The sequence below is a fragment of the Tetrapisispora phaffii genome, chromosome 7 (genome assembly GCF_000236905.1).
Source record: "Tetrapisispora phaffii CBS 4417 chromosome 7, complete genome".
Lineage (NCBI taxonomy): Eukaryota > Fungi > Ascomycota > Saccharomycetes > Saccharomycetales > Saccharomycetaceae > Tetrapisispora > Tetrapisispora phaffii.
The window spans coordinates 122,801-143,240 of record NC_016526.1 but is presented as its reverse complement, the minus strand read 5'-3'; the positions used below and the strand labels follow the sequence as shown (position 1 = coordinate 143,240).

General features: G+C 37.2%; 10 protein-coding genes across 10 annotated transcripts; 7 read left to right on the top strand and 3 right to left on the bottom strand.

Annotated features, from left to right (window-relative positions):
* Positions 1 to 333: 333 nt before the first annotated feature.
* On the top strand, positions 334 to 1,641 carry PNT1 (Pnt1p; the record flags this gene model as incomplete). The annotated part of the gene is made up of 1 exon (XM_003686296.1): positions 334 to 1,641. One exon carries the CDS (start codon positions 334 to 336, stop codon positions 1,639 to 1,641), a length of 1,308 nt encoding a protein of 435 aa, XP_003686344.1.
* Positions 1,642 to 1,876: 235 nt separating this feature from the next.
* HRK1 (putative serine/threonine protein kinase HRK1) lies at positions 1,877 to 3,799 on the bottom strand (the record flags this gene model as incomplete). Its single annotated transcript, XM_003686295.1, has 1 exon — positions 1,877 to 3,799. The coding sequence occupies one exon, from the start codon at positions 3,797 to 3,799 to the stop codon at positions 1,877 to 1,879; it is 1,923 nt and encodes a 640-aa protein (XP_003686343.1).
* A 1,769-nt stretch (positions 3,800 to 5,568) lies between these two features.
* On the top strand, positions 5,569 to 7,116 carry PAC1 (Pac1p; the record flags this gene model as incomplete). Its single annotated transcript, XM_003686294.1, has 1 exon — positions 5,569 to 7,116. The coding sequence occupies one exon, from the start codon at positions 5,569 to 5,571 to the stop codon at positions 7,114 to 7,116; it is 1,548 nt and encodes a 515-aa protein (XP_003686342.1).
* A 205-nt stretch (positions 7,117 to 7,321) lies between these two features.
* Positions 7,322 to 9,841, bottom strand: VPH1 (H(+)-transporting V0 sector ATPase subunit a; the record flags this gene model as incomplete). Its single annotated transcript, XM_003686293.1, has 1 exon — positions 7,322 to 9,841. The coding sequence occupies one exon, from the start codon at positions 9,839 to 9,841 to the stop codon at positions 7,322 to 7,324; it is 2,520 nt and encodes an 839-aa protein (XP_003686341.1).
* An 828-nt stretch (positions 9,842 to 10,669) lies between these two features.
* Positions 10,670 to 11,938, top strand: ERG12 (mevalonate kinase; the record flags this gene model as incomplete). Its single annotated transcript, XM_003686292.1, has 1 exon — positions 10,670 to 11,938. One exon carries the CDS (start codon positions 10,670 to 10,672, stop codon positions 11,936 to 11,938), a length of 1,269 nt encoding a protein of 422 aa, XP_003686340.1.
* Positions 11,939 to 12,019: 81 nt separating this feature from the next.
* FSF1 (Fsf1p) lies at positions 12,020 to 12,997 on the bottom strand (the record flags this gene model as incomplete). Its single annotated transcript, XM_003686291.1, has 1 exon — positions 12,020 to 12,997. The coding sequence occupies one exon, from the start codon at positions 12,995 to 12,997 to the stop codon at positions 12,020 to 12,022; it is 978 nt and encodes a 325-aa protein (XP_003686339.1).
* Positions 12,998 to 13,938: 941 nt separating this feature from the next.
* YTM1 (Ytm1p) lies at positions 13,939 to 15,312 on the top strand (the record flags this gene model as incomplete). Its single annotated transcript, XM_003686290.1, has 1 exon — positions 13,939 to 15,312. The coding sequence occupies one exon, from the start codon at positions 13,939 to 13,941 to the stop codon at positions 15,310 to 15,312; it is 1,374 nt and encodes a 457-aa protein (XP_003686338.1).
* A 390-nt stretch (positions 15,313 to 15,702) lies between these two features.
* On the top strand, positions 15,703 to 17,043 carry MGL2 (putative carboxylic ester hydrolase; the record flags this gene model as incomplete). The annotated part of the gene is made up of 1 exon (XM_003686289.1): positions 15,703 to 17,043. The coding sequence occupies one exon, from the start codon at positions 15,703 to 15,705 to the stop codon at positions 17,041 to 17,043; it is 1,341 nt and encodes a 446-aa protein (XP_003686337.1).
* Positions 17,044 to 17,369: 326 nt separating this feature from the next.
* On the top strand, positions 17,370 to 18,824 carry DML1 (Dml1p; the record flags this gene model as incomplete). The annotated part of the gene is made up of 1 exon (XM_003686288.1): positions 17,370 to 18,824. The coding sequence occupies one exon, from the start codon at positions 17,370 to 17,372 to the stop codon at positions 18,822 to 18,824; it is 1,455 nt and encodes a 484-aa protein (XP_003686336.1).
* A 307-nt stretch (positions 18,825 to 19,131) lies between these two features.
* On the top strand, positions 19,132 to 20,412 carry MOD5 (tRNA dimethylallyltransferase; the record flags this gene model as incomplete). The annotated part of the gene is made up of 1 exon (XM_003686287.1): positions 19,132 to 20,412. The coding sequence occupies one exon, from the start codon at positions 19,132 to 19,134 to the stop codon at positions 20,410 to 20,412; it is 1,281 nt and encodes a 426-aa protein (XP_003686335.1).
* Positions 20,413 to 20,440: the final 28 nt, after the last annotated feature.

The following is a 20,440-nucleotide window of genomic DNA, read 5'->3' as shown; positions in this document are numbered from 1 at the left end:
ATTATAGAATAGATCTGATTGAATTGAATGATATATATACTAATTAGCTGTTGCACAGCTAATTAGCAGGTCATATAAAAGCCTATCTAACCTTAAAATGCTAGTGGTTACCCGCACGAACTCTTCCGGAAGTAACAGCTGGGACCACTCATCGCAAGCTGCTTGATAGATCTATAAGAATCTAACTGGTTTCTATTTATGCATTTATAGATCCTAGTTTAACCAAGACACATGAAGTAGATGCATGCTATTTGAACCACGTTGAAGTTCCAAGTCACCTTTAATATAGACGTCGCAATACTTTGTTTAAATTGAGTCCTGTATAATCAATTCATGTTCAATCGTTTTTTGACAAACCCACTTCTCAATAGAAGCAGTGGGATCCAGAATACTATTGCGAGATTTAAACATGTTTCCGCCAATGCTACCACATACCCTCTCCCAGAAAGATTAATTAACTTCTCAACGAAGAATGACTTTAATGAGTCCTTGCAAAATAATGAGACATTACGGGAGCTTATGGTTGCTTATCAAAAGGGTAATTTTAAAATTGTTGATGCTTATGCTGACGAGGTTGCTGAAGAATTAAACTCGATTCGTTCGTTACCAAGAACCATATTTCCAAAGGATGAAATATTTCAAAAAGTTGATAATGATAAAAAAATTGGTCAATGGAGAAAACCTGCAATGAAATGGATAAGAACTGGTTTACATCTCATGAAATACTATAGGAACGGTATGCACAATACTATTAAAGTCTTCAGGGAAACGAAGTCAATTCCGAAAAGGTTAAAAGATCAATCACAGACACCATTGGTAACAAAATTATTTCATATTATCGAAATTAATGAGATCGAATACTCAAAATTAAAATTAGATACCATTAAAACGATACCTATAACGAGGAAAGAGTTTGTAGAATATTCTAGGAGAAAAGAGATTTGGAAATTGCCCATTTTCTTTCTAGTTGCCTTAATCTTCGAAGAGATGACGGCTATCATTTGTTACTTTTTTCCAAGAATGGTACCATATAATTGTTTAACGCCTGGTGGCTTTAAACATTTATCTTTAATGAACATAAAGAAGTCTAAACCAAGTATACTAACAAAAAATTCAAATTCCACGTATATTTCACCCTATAGTGCATCAAGGGAAACAGTATATGGTCACCTTCAAGGAAAACTATCCGATTTGTATATTTCTTCTTGGAAGCTAAGGATATGCAAACTAACAAACAACAAAACAATCCCTTCAGAAGCATTAATGACGTTATATCATCATACCTTTGTGGATGACTGGCTAGTTTTACAGCATATTCTGCATAATAAAAATAATACTGTGTTAAGTTACGAAGAGTTAGTCAATATGATTTTACTTAGGAAATTGTACAAACCAACCGAAGATTTGAATAAAATGAGTAATGACGATCTTGGTAGAAAAGTATTAGTGTGGCGTTTGATTTTCTATTGGTCCTATAGATTCAATAATGTCGTCACAACTCATAAAAATAGTATGTCTCACGATCACGAAACACCATTATTCAGTCAAAAATGGGGCGTATCAAATATTTCAACCTTTAATAACCCCGGAACATTGAATGGGGAACTGTTCGAGAAAGGAAACCTTAATATATTTAAATAGACAATCGATTCTTGTAAATTCAAAATTATATATTCTAATTCTACCATAAATAAATATTTACTATATTTGTAAGTTTATTAAATTATTATATAAATATGTATCAAAAAATGCTATCTTATGCAGAATTATTATAATAGCGTCATTTTTGTTATTGATATTACCAATTACTTATTTTGTGTGTTTTCATTAATTATTAATTTTTTTTGGGAACTATGATTATATTAATATCTTATCATCATATTCTGTATTCATTGACAACTCCATCTTGTTCGGTGACAATGGTATGATGATGTCCTGGGGCTCTCATAACTTCTTTGTTCTTATTTTGTGTACAGAAAGCTTGAGAGGAAAACCATTCATCATTATATACATCTTCTAATGTAGCTCTCTTCTTAGGATCAAGCTCTAACATTCTAGAAAGGATGGGTCTCGATGCATGAGGAAGCAATTTGAATAAACGGTATGGACCTTCTACTCTCCTATGCGTGTTACCATTGTCGCGATGATTTGTGGAACTGGAATTAACTTGTTCGGTTTCAGTATTTGTAGGAGGAAGCTGGGATGGTATAGATGATATATTATTAACCTGCTGAGATTGTTGTTTAGTTGATACATACTCCTGCTGCTCAGGGATATAACCTTGTTGTTGTAGTTTTTTAGACATCATTTTTTCTTTAATTAAAAGTTCGTGGGTTCTAGCTGACTCAACGTAATCATGTTCTACCTCATCTGGTAAGCAGAACAATCTAAAATTTTCATCAGTTTCTGGATGTGGAATCTTCCATGGAAATCTCTTTAGCATCAGACAACAATAGATAATAGCAATTGACCACACATCTACCATTTGTGGATCGTAGCTATTCGAAGAAGTTAACACTTCTGGAGCTAAATAAGGATCACTACCAACAATACCATGCGCCATTACAGTATCTTTTTCAAATGGATATTTGAAAACTACACTACTACCGAAATCAATAATTTTCAGTATACCATCTTTATTCATGACACAATTGTCTAATTTCAAATCCCTATGAGCCATTCCTTTATCATGTAAGTATTTAACACCTTCTGTTAATTGTTTTATGCAGCAATTTATTTCATTTCTGGACATTTTATTAGACATGACGACTGCAAAGAAATCAACTGGACAATATTCCATGACTTCAAAATATTTATGATGTCTGTAGTCAATAAAAATATCCAAGGTTTCAATGATATTAGGATGATGTAAAACAGAACCAATTAAAAACTCTGCTGTACACTTCTTGTGATATTCTCTATCAGATTCTCTTGGTTTCTGAGGTCTGAATTCCTTAACAGCAAATGTAGCACCGTCTGATGATCTGTTAATGATTTTGACAGAACCACCAGCACCAGAACCAAGTAATTTACCGAGTTTACCATATTTTTGAACCAAAATAGAATCATCATGAAAAATATCTACCTTATTGGATAATGACAGGGAGGACTCGATTGTAGGTGGGATTGCAGACTGTGTATGCTGTTTGTGTTCTACATTTCTTTGATTATTTGGAGAAATTGAGTTAATAATTGATGAATGCTCAAACTGTTCAGATCCAGTTCTTTGGGAATGATGAGGTTGACGATGGTGATTGGCATTTATATGGGAATAACTAGAATGGTTTGAATTCATAGCATAATCTGAGCTAGTCGTAGTCGTTGGTGAGCCATGCATATTGATTTGTTTCTTTTTCTTCGATATTGGTGACCTGAAGAATTTTTTCAAATTGGCCATCGAATGCGATGCTCTTCTGCTACCCCATGTAGGAGAAATGGAGCTTGTAATGATAAAATTTGCATTGTTGCTATCTGTGATGATGTTCACGGAATCAACGTTATATTGTTTATCGCTGCTTCGATTTGACATTCCATTTTGGAATTTCGAATCATCACTTACCTCTGGAGACGTTAGATAATCCAATGAACTGACGGAACTATTGGAGACTACTGACGATGTCGTGCTGTTAGCAGAGATTCTTTTATCCAAATTTAGCATATTCAGAAACGACCTTCTTGTCTTAATTGGCGCATTGTTGCTGTGTGCATGACCATGATGGCCATGGTGGTGGTGATGGGTATTAGCCTGATTCCGTTCGCGGTCATCCATTTGAAACGAGTCCGGCAGAATATTTGTCATTGACCTTCTCTTGATTTAGTATTTAATTTTCTGGCAAGTTCCTACAAGTGAGATCGGAAGTTGACGTTCGATGGTTTGTGGCGCTTAGCCTCACACGCATATATTAAAATCTCATATAGACGTGTACATTTATATATAAATGCATTATTGTCTACCATGGTCCTTGATTAGTACAATCAACGATTTTGAATATTTCTAGTTTTCTAAGGCAATTTAATAAAACATGTCAACGAAATTGTGCTCTAAACTACACGGACAAAGACACCACTGAACAGGAAATTATCATTATATATAACGCAGCTTCAGAATAAACCGGTAAATGAAAGTACTATTAACAAACCCACGATTCAGCAACGGTCCTAGAGCCATGAGAAATTAGCTAAGGATGGACATACTCTACAATAAGAAATGTAACCAGAAACAAAAGTTAATGAATAAGAAACAAAAATAACGTAGAAAGAGCGACACACACACACACACTAAATTGTCTGTTGCTATCTAGTCCACAAGTCAGTGAAAGCACCACAGGGACCACTGATAGAATCAACGTCGTTCCGACAATTCCAACTGTAACAGAACAGAAGACTAACTAATAAGACCTTTAGCAGCTTTGTTTTCACAGAGTCAGCTACTCACAGAGGACATTACCTTTCAGTCCAAACCTACTGCTGCAACAGAGGCATCGAACTCATATCCACCTCGTTAACGATTAATATTATATCAATACTTGTGTAACTTATTGCTTTCGTTTCTTTTTCATTGTCAAGGACCAGATCTAACCGCATCAGTACGCGCGATTATAGCCGCATCTACAAATTAAATGAGATCGAGCGAATTTCTGATTCATATTTTTCACTGTCGAGCGATTCCTGAAACAGCAACGTTGTTCATTTCGTAAAGAAATAAGAAAGTTCACCAGTGATACTGATTCTGAACCATCTCGTCATGTCTGTCCAGAGCAAACATTTCTTGTGAAAGCTAGGAAATTCATTGTAATCGAGCCTGAGGTGGTCTCTTTCTGGCAGAGGAGGGTCCGTGGGTAAGGTGTTGCCCAGTTTTGGGATATTTAATTTCTCGGAGTCAGAAAGTACGTATTTTGTGTAACGATGGGAGGTGGAAGGCAGAGGTTTTTCCAGCACACAAGAAATTGGATGGGCGTTCCATGTAACGAATGAATTATTCATTGCTACTGTTCAAATGTGGCGTGGACCAACGATTTCGGCGAGTGCAGGAAACAAGGCAAACATGTAAAAAGGTAAATGCGTGAGTATGCTGAAGGCAATTGCGTGTACGCTTAACCCTCGAGGTAGTCACTAAGTAGTTCCTATGGTACGTGTATCTTGTCTTGGTCTCGACTAAGGTTCTTTGTTAAACATTTGACTACACCGACGTGCGAGCATCGGTCTTGCCCGGCCTGTGGCCGGGCAAGACGTTTTTTTCACCAATAACGTCGTCAGTCGAAAAGTTTAACAGCACACATTTTCTACAAACCATCAATCGCTTTGATAACTTGAACGGCTTCACCGCTACTGTCTCACTACCAGACTTTTTCGAATGAACTATCTCAGTGCTCACATATGGAATCCTTGATTAGTCCCATTCGCAGCTAATACCCGTCTTAACATTGGTGCGTTTTCATAATCTGTTGCAGTGATTGTAGTGGTAGTCCTACTTGTGAAGCTCACATCTTTATTTGATTGGGTTGGAATAGTTTTCAATTCCGTGATCTCGGAGGTTACGTGGGTATAATCAAGCGAGGTACTATAACTATGGCAACTAACTACGATTGGGAATTGCCGTTGTCAAGGCAACAAAAAATTCAATTGGATAAAAGTATTATCGATTACGTAACCTGGAATTATAAAGTGCTTGGTCAGCAAGATCCGATCGGAGAGACGGCACATCAGCAGGATCTGGTGGTTCGTGGTCTGAAGCTTCTGTTCACGAAGCAAGGAGATGAGGGCGTCGAGGAGGGCGTCGAGGAGAATAACGATGATGCCATTAGGGAAGACGAGTTGTTGCTGCCCAAGAAATGGAACTCGATCGTACGGTTGCAACGTCGAATTGTAGACATGGAGAAAACCCAAAAGGAACTGAATAGTCACATTATCTATTTGAACAAAGTGTTTAAGGAATACAAAGAAAACAACCATGGTAATAGCGTGACTAGTTTGGCCTCGAGGGACTGGCTCCCTTCGGATTCGCCTTTTGGTACAATCATGCTAGACTCGATGGTAACTGCTATCAAATTACATCCATATCTTTCCATGGTATTCATAGGAACGGATTATGGAAAGCTATACGCTTACGATATATTTACTATGGATCTACCAGTGGCTGTCATACAGAGTCATACAAAGTCAATAACTTCTATCGATGTGTTAAAAGTACACGATCCGGTGACAGACACCGACTCTCTCTTGATAGCGGTGGTGTCAAAGGATTTGGTTCTTAAAATTTATAATTTCAAAAATAATAATAGTTTCGTTTTAGTCAGATCAATGAAAAGTCATTCACATATCATCTCAGATGTTAAGATATGGTTGAACGAAAACAACAACATCATTGAGTATAATAACAAAATTCTGATAGCGACTTGTTCCAGAGATAAAACTGTAAAAATTTGGGATTATGAGAATTCCTTTGTCATCAACACATTGGAATTACATTCCGATTGGATCAGGGCGTTGGATATACTTGGAGATTATCTGTTGACTGGATCGCAAGATACCACTTTAAGATTCACACATTGGCCCACCAATACAGGTCTATCGATAGGTGAAGGTCATACTTTTCCAATTGAATCGGTTAAGTTTATACCTATAGTGGGGAAAGAAATAAATGCAGTTATTGAGGAAGAGGACAAAAATTCACCTTCCTCGCAAACGCTGATGGAAATTGATGAAGAATACAAAACGATGCTAGGATTCAAATATTGTGTTTCTGCATCAAGAGATAAAACCATTAAAATATGGCAAATTCCAATACCAAAATTTATAGGTAATAACAAGAATAAGCCATTAGTCAATAATATGAGTTCGAATTTTAAATGCATACTGACACTAGTTGGTCATGAATCATGGGTAAAAGATTTAAAAATTAGAGGTCGTTATTTATTTTCATGTAGTGATGATAGTACCATTCGCTGCTGGGATTTGCATACTGGAAAATGTCTTAAAGTACTGAAAGATGTTCATAATGCTTTCATCACCTGTATTGACGTTGATCCTCTGAGTGATAATAAAAGTGATTCGCTGGATAGAGAGCTCATGGTTAGCGGTGCGGTAGATTCAACATGCAATATTTTACTGAAATAGTCATTATTTCTGGTACTTATTTATTATTATATCTTGTACACATCTGTCAACATAGGATTGCATTATATTAGAAAGATTGGATAATTATTCAATTATGTTTACGGAAACTTATATACGTATGTATGAGTATTTATCAGTTATATGTTACTTTCAATTAATTAGTATGTGTCATTTTTTTGAAAAACTGATGAAGATTTTAGGTCTTCTAATTTGAACTGCTAGAGACAACTGAAGCGGCAAAATCTTCCATATCAATATATTGGAATAAAAATGGCTCATAATAAATACCATCACCAACAAAAAACTTTGACATGGATTCAACCCAATGTAGACGTAATGAATGTAACATAGCAGAGGTACCTTCCATAACCACCAGAACACAACATGTTAAAACAAACCACATAGCAAATAGGAAGATTGTCATAAAAACACCTAAAGCGCCATGAGTTCCAAATGCAATTTGAATAGTCATAGTCCACAGAACACTTGATAATTGGGCATGAGCCAACGATAAAGCCCATAAACGTAAATAAGAGGCGGTGTGTGAAACACAGTTCAAACAAAATTCGATTGTGTGAATGACTTGATGGATTACAACGTCACTAAACTCTTCTTGACCATGACCATGACCTTCATCATCATCATCTTCAGCACCTTCTTCAGTTAGAAGTTCATTAATATCATCTGAAACTTGTAATCCAGAATTTTCTTCATCTGTTGGTAATGCAATATGGTCTTTGTGAGTAAGTTTAAAATGCAAAGGTTTTGCAATTAATAACCATGGAATACAAATCAATGCAACTGCAAGCAAAAATACTTGAACTTTGGCTTGGTGCGGATACAGTTCGTCATCAATTGATCCTGGTGCTAAAAACATATTAATGAGCATATTTAATAAACCTGGAGGAGCCTTATCATCCTTTATCCAATCAACAGACCATTTGTAAACAATACATAGAGACAAATAACCAAAAATACCTTGCATAAATAATAGACCAGGAAGGAAATTGCCAACAATATCAATCCATGAATCAAAGTACAAATGGTTTGCTAATGAAAACATATATGAGTAAGTCATGTGAATGAAACCCATCAAAATGGATAACTTCATTTTATAAGAGTTTGAAAATAGTAATTCATTTTCACTACCATGCCATGACCAATCTAAACCAATTGGGTATGTTCCAACACTTTTTGCAAAAATCGTCTCACCTTCCTCCCAGTGACTTGGCCATTGCCAACCGGATTTAAATAAAGTCATAGACTTAGAGAAGATATCATTGTATAAGAAACCAGTGTACATAGAGAATAAACCCATCAACAGTAATATATATCTTCCTGAAAATGCCATATCAAAAATTTCGCCTCTTTTCATTTTACCTATTGTTTTTTCATTCAAAACCAAAGCTGCAGCGGCTAAGAACATGATAAAACCATGACCTAAATCACCAAACATAATGGCGAACATGAATGGGAAAGTGACAATAGTTGGTAAACCTGCATTGATCTCTCTATATTGAGCAATACCATAACAGTCACAAATGTTTTGAAAGGCTTCTGTAAATTTATTAGTTCTGTGGTAAGTTGGTGGGGTTCTATTTGTTTGCAAAACTTCAAGAGTAGAAGGAACATCGGTACCTAAATTCTTTGTCATATCGCTTAATGCTTTTTGTAAAATGTTTAGTTCATCCTTTGGAACCCAACCTTCTGCTACTAAAATTTTTCTATTTTGATCATAGTTGAACTTGTTTAGAGTGTGGAATACTAATTTCTCTCTTTCAACTTCCTGAAACCAAACGTCTAATTCTTTTGAGATTGCATATAATTCACTTTCGAATGTGGTTGTTGTTGTGTCTAAGACGTTGTACAAATCTGCCAAATTTTGGTTAATTTCACTCAATTTTTGCGATCTTTGTTCTGCAGATTCAGAGACTTCATATAACTTAGCATCCAATGATTCAGCAATTTTTCTAATCCTTTGAACGATCAAATCACCGGGAGAAAACACAATGAAAGCACTCATATCTTGTTTCTTCTTTGTTGTAGCATCATAGATAGCTTCGTCTAGTTCGACTTGTTTAAAATATAAATTACCTCTCAACACTCTCCATAAAATCTGTTCCAGAACAGAAACTTTATTTCTTGGAATCACACCGGTAATGAAATTTGGTTGCAAGTGTGCTTGTTGAGTTTGAGCAGAAGTATCATGAGTCAAACTGTGCGAGATAGGTCCTTCAAAGAAAATATCACCTGCTTGCAAGACATATCTATGTTGTTCTAATTCGGATTTTTGTTGTTTTAAAGTATCAGTGGCCGATTCCATTTGAGACAATCTTTCTTCTAGTAACTTTGCATTTTCCACATGGTCATCAATCTTGGAACTATTCGGAGGTGTCAAAATATTCAACTCACCATTTTGCGAGTTTTGCAATGAGGCATATCTCAAACTATCATCTTCTGTTTCGTATAGTTTCAAGTCATGCTCTAGTAATAGACTGTAGAAATAACGATACTGTCTCTCAACATTGTCCAGTCTTCTTATATCCTCAACATAGGTTCTTTGGAAGGTTCTGACTTTCTTATTCAAATCAAGGAACTGGATATTACCCAATTGACCTACAGTATAAACGGCATCTCTTGCAATTTCTTGAGGAATATACAATTGAACGAGTGACATTTCCGCCGAACGGAAGACGGCCTCTTCTTTCTCAACCATAGCAGACATCCTAAAATATTAAGTTCACTTTCTTGTGGTACGTTCCCTTTTTAAGTTATCTACAATTCAATAGCAATAATGAAATCAATGTGTAATCTATGTTAGCTAGCTTACTCAACCTTACTGAGCGTTATACTTTTTCGATGAGCTACGGTTCAATTATTAGTTGTTATTAAAGGGAAAGAGACAATTTACAAATGTAAGTGAAAAGCAAGGGCAAAAACTAAATTGTATATATATATATATATATATTAGCAAGCTACTTGTAATTGAATTGAAAACAACGATCAGTCTAATATCACCTTTCAAGACATTTTAACAACCATTGTTGCATAAAAGTCATTAAAAGGTTCCTACTTTTACCACTATAAGAGAGCATACAATTCCCTTTGCAAAAGAAGCCTAACTGAAAAGTGCCGATGCGTCATTTCCGACGAGAAACATGAAAATATTGATGCAACCGTCAGCATGGCCGGGTGAACTTCATGAAAGTCGGGTAAGGAGTGTAAATATCCGGGTTATGGAATTGGTATCCGGGTGACGGACACAACACCCCTAATTGCCAACCCTATCCGCCGCAATCGAGGGTTTTTGCCATTCCAACTTAGGGTTTTGCATTCTTTTATCGGGTCTGAAATTTGGAAATGCAAAGATATCGCTATTAAGGTCGTGTGAAATACTTCGATGAGTTTACCAGATCGCTGCCTCTCTCTTTATATATATGTAGATCGATTTGTAGCAACCAATAGATCTTGGCAATTTCTCATTCACTCAGTGCTCAATGGTTGGTGTCTTGAAGAATTCGTCCGTTGGGATAGCTGCAATACCAATTGAACAATGTCCTTTATCACTTCTGCACCAGGGAAGGTAATCATATTTGGTGAACACTCTGCCGTTTACAATGAACCGGCTGTCGCTGCTAGTGTCTCCTCTTTAAGAGCATACACTCTTGTCGAAAGACTCCCAGGGAAAAGCTCCATTGCGTTGAATTTCCCAGATATCGACTTCTCTCATGAGTGGAGCCATCAAGAGATTGACAAGTTGCTCAATTCTGAACATGGAAAGAAACTGATATCCGTGGCTCAAGGTGATACAAAAAACTTGAACCAAGAACTGGTTGACTTGTTAGATGCTGATTTACTTTCGAATCTGAAGGATTCGTTCCATTACCATGCTGCATTCTGCTTCTTGTACTTGTACATATGTTTATGTCCGTCGGTTACCGGTGTGGCATTTTCCGTCAAGTCGACATTGCCAATTGGTGCCGGATTAGGTTCAAGTGCTTCGATCTCGGTGTGCTTGGCTTTAGCCATGTTGAAGTTGGGTGGTTCTATCACTAGTGCTGACTGCTTGACGGAAAATGACAAGAAATTGGTCAACAGTTGGTCTTTTATTGGTGAGACATGTATTCACGGCACACCTTCCGGGATTGACAACGCAGTGGCAACTTATGGTAATGCTGTCTTATTCAAGAGGGAAGAAGACGGCTCGACTGATTTCAAGTTTTTGGAATTCCCACAAATCCCTATGATTTTATCATACACCAAGATCCCAAGGACAACTAAAGTTCTAGTTAACAACGTCCGTGAGCTCTTTAACACTTTCCCAGATATTGTGAAGCCTATACTCGGAGCAATGGGGAACTTGGCTCTCATTGGGACTGCTTTACTAGAACATCTTTCTGAAAATGGGGAAGAAAATTACAGTAAGCTACTACAATTGATACGAGTTAATCATGGTTTACTAGTGAGTCTCGGTGTTTCCCATCCTGGTTTAGAAACAATCAAATCGTTGAGTGACACACTGGGTATCGGTGAGACTAAACTTACCGGCGCAGGCGGTGGTGGCTGTTCACTAACAATCTTGAAACATGGAATCCAGAGAAAAGAGATCGATGATTTCAAATCGACATTGGAGACTCAGTATTGTTACGGTACTTATGAAACTGATCTAGGTGGGATGGGCTGCTCTTTTGTGAATGTTAGCGATATCGCACCAAACGACGCTGACTTGATCAGGAATGTGTTCACAAACACCGAGAGCTCGAGAGAAGAAATCGATAATGCTTTGTTACCATCAACGTCCAACATAACCTGGATTTGCTAGCTTGTTACAAAAATATTTGCATTTCTTATAAATTGACTTATAATATATAAACGTATATATTTGCATGGATGTGTCCAGTATCTAAATCCCCCTGTTGAAATACACTAAACTTACCTTTTTGCCATCGTGTGTCTTCTTCCCATGTAATTCACTCTCCAGTTTCGAGACGTCAATGGACTGTTTCTGTGGGAATACAGCCAATGCAAACGGCAAAACACTGAACAAGGTAACGCCGACCAAACCCAGATTTGCCATGTTTTGCGCAAAGACAGGTTTACCCTTCAGCACGCTTTTTTGTAGTCTCAACAGCACAAGAGGAGGTAGGACCATCACCGGAGTGGCGTTGATGATTCTGCTTAACGCAGTTTCCCCCACGGCCAACAGGGCAGCCTTCCTGGACTTCCCGACTTCGTCGCCGTTCTGTTCGAACACACTGATCCCATTTCGAATCTCATTGCCTCTCATCAGAAAGACATTGACTATCCCTGCGCTGACCACCGCTGCAAACGGCACCAGTCGCCCCAAGACCAGCCTGGTGTTGGGAGTGATATTCTTCAGTCTTGGCACCAGTCTGTTCAACCCAACAGCCACACCGCACGACGCCGACACCGCCACAGTGTAGTTGGTGACCAGCTGCCTTGTGGACATCGGATCCGATTTGTTTGCGGTTGCGGAGTTCACTGCCACGTTCAGCGATTGGTTAGCCCAGAACAGCGTGCCGGCAGTCCCCAGACCGGGAGTCAGCATCCCTGCCGTGACCAACAAGTTGGAAATCACGTTGCAAGACATCCTGAACGGTAGAAACACTGTCTCGCCAGTGTCCGGATGCACAGTCGAATCCAGTTGTTTCTTGGCCTTCCAAAAGGCCGGAGTTGCGCTTGTCAACAAACCGTGACGATAATCGCTGACGACCGACCTGGCCTTGGCCAGGTCGGCCTCAGTGGTCAGCAGCATGGACGGATCCGAGATCTGGGCACAATGACGCACCCGGCCCCAATAGGTCGACTGGTCAAAACGCGATTCAGGAAGGGCAATGGGACCTGGAACAGAAGAAGCCATTGTCTCAAAAATTACGATGCCTCTTTTATCTCTTGTCGTGCTTCCGATTCCACACGTCCTTCAACGAAAAGATAAGAACCCCCCCCCCCCTCTTGCATCACTCACGATTGCCCATCCCCTTATATACGCCTGCCAGGTCATCTCGAACAACAGCTAACGCTCCTGCCAGACCACTATACCGTCCATTCGATGACTCTTGCTGCATCGCTGCCGGCCCTCACCTCGAACAGTATTTCACTCATCACCCACCGACACCTGCCCGGTCGCGGCGCCCGCTCTCACGTGTCTGCGAAACCCTAACGCGTCGACACACATTTTGAAAAATTTTCATTTCGTTTCGCCGCTGGGGACGGCGAATCTGAGAAGTATATAAAGGGCTTGGATCTGTGCTCAACTGAATGGTCCCGATGGCAGTTTAGTCTTGGGTTTTCGAAGCTTAACTTTGCATAGTCTGTTTTTAAGGAGGGTGATACGAATGCATTCTATTCACTGTGCCATCTGCTTAATATAGATGATCAGAGGGGAAAAGAAGAGCTAGATCCATTGGGACAGACGCACGGACGTGCGTCTGTCCCAGTTCATGAGCGTCCTCATACTGTTCTGTGCAATTTATCTTTTTGCATTGGCACAGATCGGTAACTGCGTGAGTGATACATCACCCTCCCACATCCTTTTATGTAGCGCTGTACCTTGTGTGTAACCGCATATCTAGTGTTTGTGCATTCTCTTGTCCCGGGACATGTCGATGCCCACCCGTCTGTTGATAAGCGGGGTAATGCTTGGTGGCCGGGTAATGGCGTCCCTTCATAGTGAAAATTTTCTTGTCAGTGGAGCCAAGCTCATCGCAACATTTTCCACATATATATACACATATATAAGAGTTGATCGCTTACTCTTGCAAGCACTGTTTACGTCCTTTGTGGATCGCAAGGCAAGCAAGCATGGCAGAAGACAAGTCACAGGTGAAGCTTAGATTCTTCACAAGAGAGCAGGATGAATCTCTACACGTTGCGGACACTCCGATATTCGCTCCTATCTCATTGAAGAGGTACGGTTTATCAGAAGTCGTTAACCATCTGTTAGAAACCGACACCGTGATCCCATTCGACTTTCTTATTGATGGGAAATTGCTGCGTACTTCCTTGGAGGAGTACCTGGTCGCAAATGGGTTATCCTCGGAAACGTTTTTAAATGTTGAATATACCAGAGCGGTTCTTCCACCTTCGTTTCTGAACAGTTTCAACAATGAGGATTGGGTTAGTGCATTGGATGTCGGTGACAACAAACATTTGATCAGTGGGTCCTATGACGGTGTCTTGAGAAGTTATACCATGTCTGGTAAGGTCGTCAAACAATACGCGGGTCATAATGGTGCAATCAGAGCAGTCAAGTACATTTCGAATACAAGATTGGTATCGGCTGGTAACGACCGTAGCGTACGTCTATGGAAGACAAAAAACGACGATTTGAAACCGCTTAATAACGATCTGCATGACTTGGAAGATGATGAGGATGATATCGAAGACGGTAAGACTTTAGCTATCTTGGAAGGTCATAACGCCCCGGTCGTCTCTCTTGACATATCAAGCACTGCTAGGATTTTATCTGCATCATACGATAATAGTATTGGGTTATGGTCAACCAACTACAAGGATATGACTATTGTTGATCCAATGGAGGAAATCAAAAACGATTCGAAGATGTCAACTTCCGCAAAGAAGAGAAGAAAGCTAATATTGAAAGACGGGACCATCAGAAGACGTGGTCCTTTGGCTCTTCTAGAGTCTCACAACGCTCCAGTAGAACAAGTCATCTTCGATGCCAATGACAACACAGTCGGTTATTCCGTCTCACAGGATCACACCATCAAAACATGGGATCTGGTGACTGCACGTTGTGTCGATACGAAGACTACTTCATATTCCCTACTGTCTGTTACTCAAATGAAATCTTTGAACTTATTGGCATGTGGTTCAAGCGCAAGACACATTACATTACATGATCCTCGTGTCGATTCTTCTTCAAAGATTACACAGCAACAGTTAGTAGGTCACAAGAATTTTGTCGTCTCCCTAGATACTTGTGCAGAAAATGAGTACTTGTTATCTTCAGGTTCTCATGATGGTACCGTCAAGGTCTGGGATATAAGAGCAAACTCACCTATATATACCATAACAAGAGAAGATCCATCTGTGGTAAAAGGCGTTAATGATAAAGTGTTTGCTGTCAAATGGGCTGAAAAAGTTGGTATTATTAGCGGTGGTCAAGATAAAAAGATTCAAATCAACAAAGGGGACGATATTTTTAAACAATAAAGTTGCATACCATTGATAATCACATCCCATTACTGAAAAGCACAATCTTTATAATTAAAGCATACTGTTTTGCCGTTTGTTGATTGTTTAAAGGAACCGTTCTGTAAAATAACAACCATTTATATAAGCCATATACATCATTAATATATTTACTCTGTATAAAACGATTTTTATTAAATAACTTCTTTTAAAAGTGTCTTACACCTAATAAGACGGTACAATTACTTTTAAGGCGCCATAAGAAGCAGACGTTTAATTGATTTATAAAGTTACAAATAGAGAAAACTGGAATAAACAAATAAAATTAGCTACATTGAGTCAGATATATGTATTACTATTGGTAGTAACTGGTTAACATACTTAACGTCTACATTGTATTAAACTGAAGAGATGTTTTTCTCAGATTATTTGCCTCATTACCAAACAGTGAAAGCAGTGTTTCCAAATAATCCAATTTGTTTTCAAAACGATATTACTCATGAAACAACCAATATAATCAAATTGTTGGAGAAGAATGTTCCAGAATTTAGAGATGGGGCAGTCTCTCAATTACATCCATTATTAATAAATGGTCATTTACAAACTGTATATGCATCCCTTAGAAAATTCACTGATATTGACAATGTACTCTATAAGAGATTAGTTATCCATTATGCTCATGGAGGGGAGGGAACATTGGATTTCGTAGTTAAATCAAAACTTCCTGATGAATTACAATATACTCCACTGTCACAAAAGTTCCTCCCTTCACATGGACAATATTCATTTATTTCTCCTGATGATACAAGACTAAAATCAACCGATGATAAACCCATGCTTATTGTCTTACATGGTTTAACTGGTGGATCGCATGAAAGTTATGTCAGAAGTCTGGTTCATAATATTACTCAAAATTATGGATTTGAAGCATGTGTATTGAATTCAAGAGGTTGTTGCGAATCCTCTATAACAACGCCAATGCTGTACAATGGTGGATGGACTAATGATGTCAGATATTGTGTCAAAAAGTTAAGACATATGTATCCAAATAGAAAATTCTATATGGCAGGGTTCTCATTAGGTGCATCTGTAATGGTCAATTATTTAGGGGAAGAAGGAGATAACTCTGATATATCATCTGCAGTTTCTGTCAGTGTACCCTGGGACCTTGCTAAATCAGGCTTCAGCATAAATGAATCACTGCTGGGTAGATATATATACTCACCTGCTTTAAGTAAAAATTTATTGACACTCACTGATAAGCATATTGAGAATTTAAGACATAATAAATTGTTCACGGACTATGAAAATAAATCAAGTATAATTAAAAGTATCAAGGCTTTTGATGATGCTTTCACAGGTCCAATGTTTGGGTATGAAGATGCAACGACATATTATAATGATGCATCACCATATAAAAGAATTTGCGGTATAAGAACGCCCCTATTGGCTATAAATGCAGTAGATGATCCTATAACAGGATCAGCGAATCTACCAATTGAAGAAATTATAAAAAATCCTTATACAACGCTTATAGAAACTGATATTGGTGGGCATGTAGCATGGTTTATGAATGAATATGGCCAGCGATGGTATGTAGACCCAATTTGTAAATATTTTAGTACGTTCCATAGAGAAATTGTCTCAAAAAATCTCAAACCAGTCGTCGACCCAAGTCATCTCCCAAGTGACCCAGTTCCGAATGTAATGACGACACTTCCAGATAATGACAAACAATCACTAATAGAGTAGCCCTTAAAACTATGTAGCCTTTAAAACTATGTAGCCTTTAAAACTATGTAGCCCTTAATAAATGTAAATATACCTTTTATTGGAAATAAAACTGTCAACTTTAAGTTGTTAATGCTTCCATCATTTGATAATTAGTTTTCTTAAGTTGAATGTTCCATTACAAGCGATGCCCTTACTAACATTCAATATAAAAAACACATTAGTATCACTTAATTATACAGAGAACTATATACATACAATATATATGAAGTTAACAAGAGGCTATAATTGATATATTTCACTAGAATACTTACAATTAATACAACTTTTTTGAGCTCCAGAAAATAATGCATGAAATCATCAATATCTCGATTTCTCACAGATCTAATCATTTAACAACACAATTTTATAATAATAAAGAGAAATTATTGTACACAGAAGATAGACCAAATACTGTTGATGTTTTTTTGAACGGTACCAAAGATCTTATATCGAAAACTGCTTCGTACTCACCAAGGGCTCTCCTCTGGGATTCTAAATTAGGCAATGGCTCATTAGGAACTTTTCAATATTCAGAATCCAACGACTACTATGATCCAAATAAGGAAAATTTGAAGGAAGTTGGAGAGTCTTTAGTAGTGACACACCCTCGAATTCAGAAATCGATATATCAAGAGGCCTTAGACAGTGGAGCTCCCGTTCCAAAATTGGGTATTAATAATTCAAGGTATTGGTCTGATTATTCTCATTTGATTTATAATTCAAAGAGTTTACAAAATCTGAATAGTTGGTATCATGACGTTGAAAATCCAAATTTACCTGACTTTGAAAAGTTAGGTCAACAGAAGTTTCAAAATTATGAGACTGGTTTTCAAGAATTCAGTGATAATTATGTTAGTGATTTCTTCGATATTAATTTACATTATCAATTAGAACAATGTGATTCATTACAAGGATTTAATCTAATAACTGATGTTGATAATGCATGGGGTGGGTTTTCAACTGCTGTACTACAAGAATTAAAAAATGAGCTACCAAAGAGTAATGTTTTCACATGGACTTTTAACGAGGATGATGCATTAAACGGCAAGACAATGAAAGAGCGTGCTATAACAAAGCAATCATTATCAAGGATAACACAAAAATTAAAAGCCTCTATTAATTTGATTGAAGAATCAGACTTATTCATTCCGCTTTATGCAGATCCTAAGTTAACAAACTGGGAACTCTCTAGCAAAATATGTAAAATATTTGATGCTGTAAACTCTGTTTTTGATCAGAACAATGTGGAGCAAGTAAGATCAATGGAGTATCTAGTTAATTGTATCTCAGATGGTACAAATGATCAAAATATTATCTCCAACATTACAGAAAGTCATAATGAGGATGAAATATACTCATATTTCCCGTTGATAAATAAGTTCGATTTAAAATCAAAGGTCTCATACCACGAGTTTTCTAACTGTGATATAATAAGAGAAAGTAACAACAATGAAACACTTTATGAGAATGAAAAGGATAAAAACAATAATGATAGAATACATTTAAGAACATTGAAGACATATAGATATTTCCCTTCAGACACAATTTCAGATGAATATAAAAGTAACAATGACAGTAATATAACTTTAGCAAGCACAGAAGTGTGTAGGAATGTTTTTAAACATTGGAATCATATTGTGACAAAATATTTCAGGAATGATACTGATAGAGAGCAATTAAAAGAAGATATCTCAAGCAGAGCAGCTGCGTACGAGTATGGCTGGTATGACGATGAAGACTCTGGTGATGATGACTACTAGCCCACTAGCATTGGCAGCCCATAGATATAAATATATATGTATGTACCGATGTAATATACATGAAATTCCCTGCATATTTAATCATATATTACCGTTACTTATGTTTATGGTGTTCTCTTTACTATCGGAAAAGCCTAAGGCTTCCATTTTTTAAGCGATGAGCTAAAATCTAAAACACTCAGTATTATTTGTATTATTTGTATTATAATGAATCACTTCTTAAAAAAATGTTTAAAAAGTACTTAGAATATGATATCAACTCTTCAATTAATTTCAAGATTGACTTCTTATTGGTGCTTCAGCATCCATGATTAAACGGATATTGTATCAATTATCGAGGCCCATTATGTGCGATAAAGTAATAATAGTAGCTGGTACAACAGGCGTTGGAAAATCTCAGTTGTCCATTCAATTGGCTAAAAAGTTCAATGGAGAAGTCATCAATTCAGATTCCATGCAAATGTACAAGAATATACCTGTTATAACAAATAAACACCCTATGGACGAACGTGAAGGTGTGCCTCATCATGTTATGAACCACGTTGATTGGTCTGAGGAATATTACCTCCATAGATTTGAAGAGGAATGTATTAGATCGATTGAAGACATACATAAGAGAAACAAAGTTGCTATCGTTGTTGGGGGTACTCATTATTATTTACAAGCTTTATTTAAAAAAAGTGTGACTGATGAAGAAAGGGCATTAACAGAAGAAGAGAACAAGATATTGAATTCTGAAGATCCCGATTTAATATACAATACTTTAGTTAAATATGATCCAGAGATCGCTGATAAGTATCATCGTAATGACACCAGAAGAGTTAAAAGAATGCTGGAAATTTATTATGTCACTGGGAAAAAACCTAGTGCAACATTCAAGGATCAAGAGGTTTCATTAAGATATCCAACGCTATTTTTATGGTTATATAGTAACCCAGATGAATTAGCTAAGCGATTGGATGATCGTGTAGATAAAATGTTAGCTAGTTCAGGTATGGAAGAAATTCAAGAATTATTTAAGTATTACACAGAAAATAATTTATCTTCAGAAACATGTGAAAATGGTGTCTGGCAAGTTATTGGTTTCAAGGAATTTTTGCCTTGGTTACTAAAGCAGCCTGATGCTGTATTAGATGAATGTATAGAAAGAATGAAGATTAGAACACGACAATACGCTAAGAAACAAGTTAAATGGATAAAGAAAATGCTAATTCCTGATATAAATGGTGATATATACATACTAGATGCGACAGATTTAACGAAATGGGATTCTAACGTGGGTCTGCGATCAGATTGTATTACTTCACAGTTTTTGAATGATGTAAATATAAATGTAGATAGAGCGCCTGATACACTCAAAACCTTATTGAATGAAGCTAACACAATTTTACCAAAAAATAACGATTTTACCAATTATACCTGTGATGTTTGCAAGGACCAAAATAACAAATCATTGGTAGCAATTGGTAAGCGAAATTGGGACATTCACATTAAAGGTAGAAGACATAATTCAAACCTAAATCGTGGTAAGAAGAAACAAGAATATGAAAATTATAAACGGCTAAAAGAAGCTAATAAAAATGAATAAACTGTTGAAATTACTGAATAATGATATA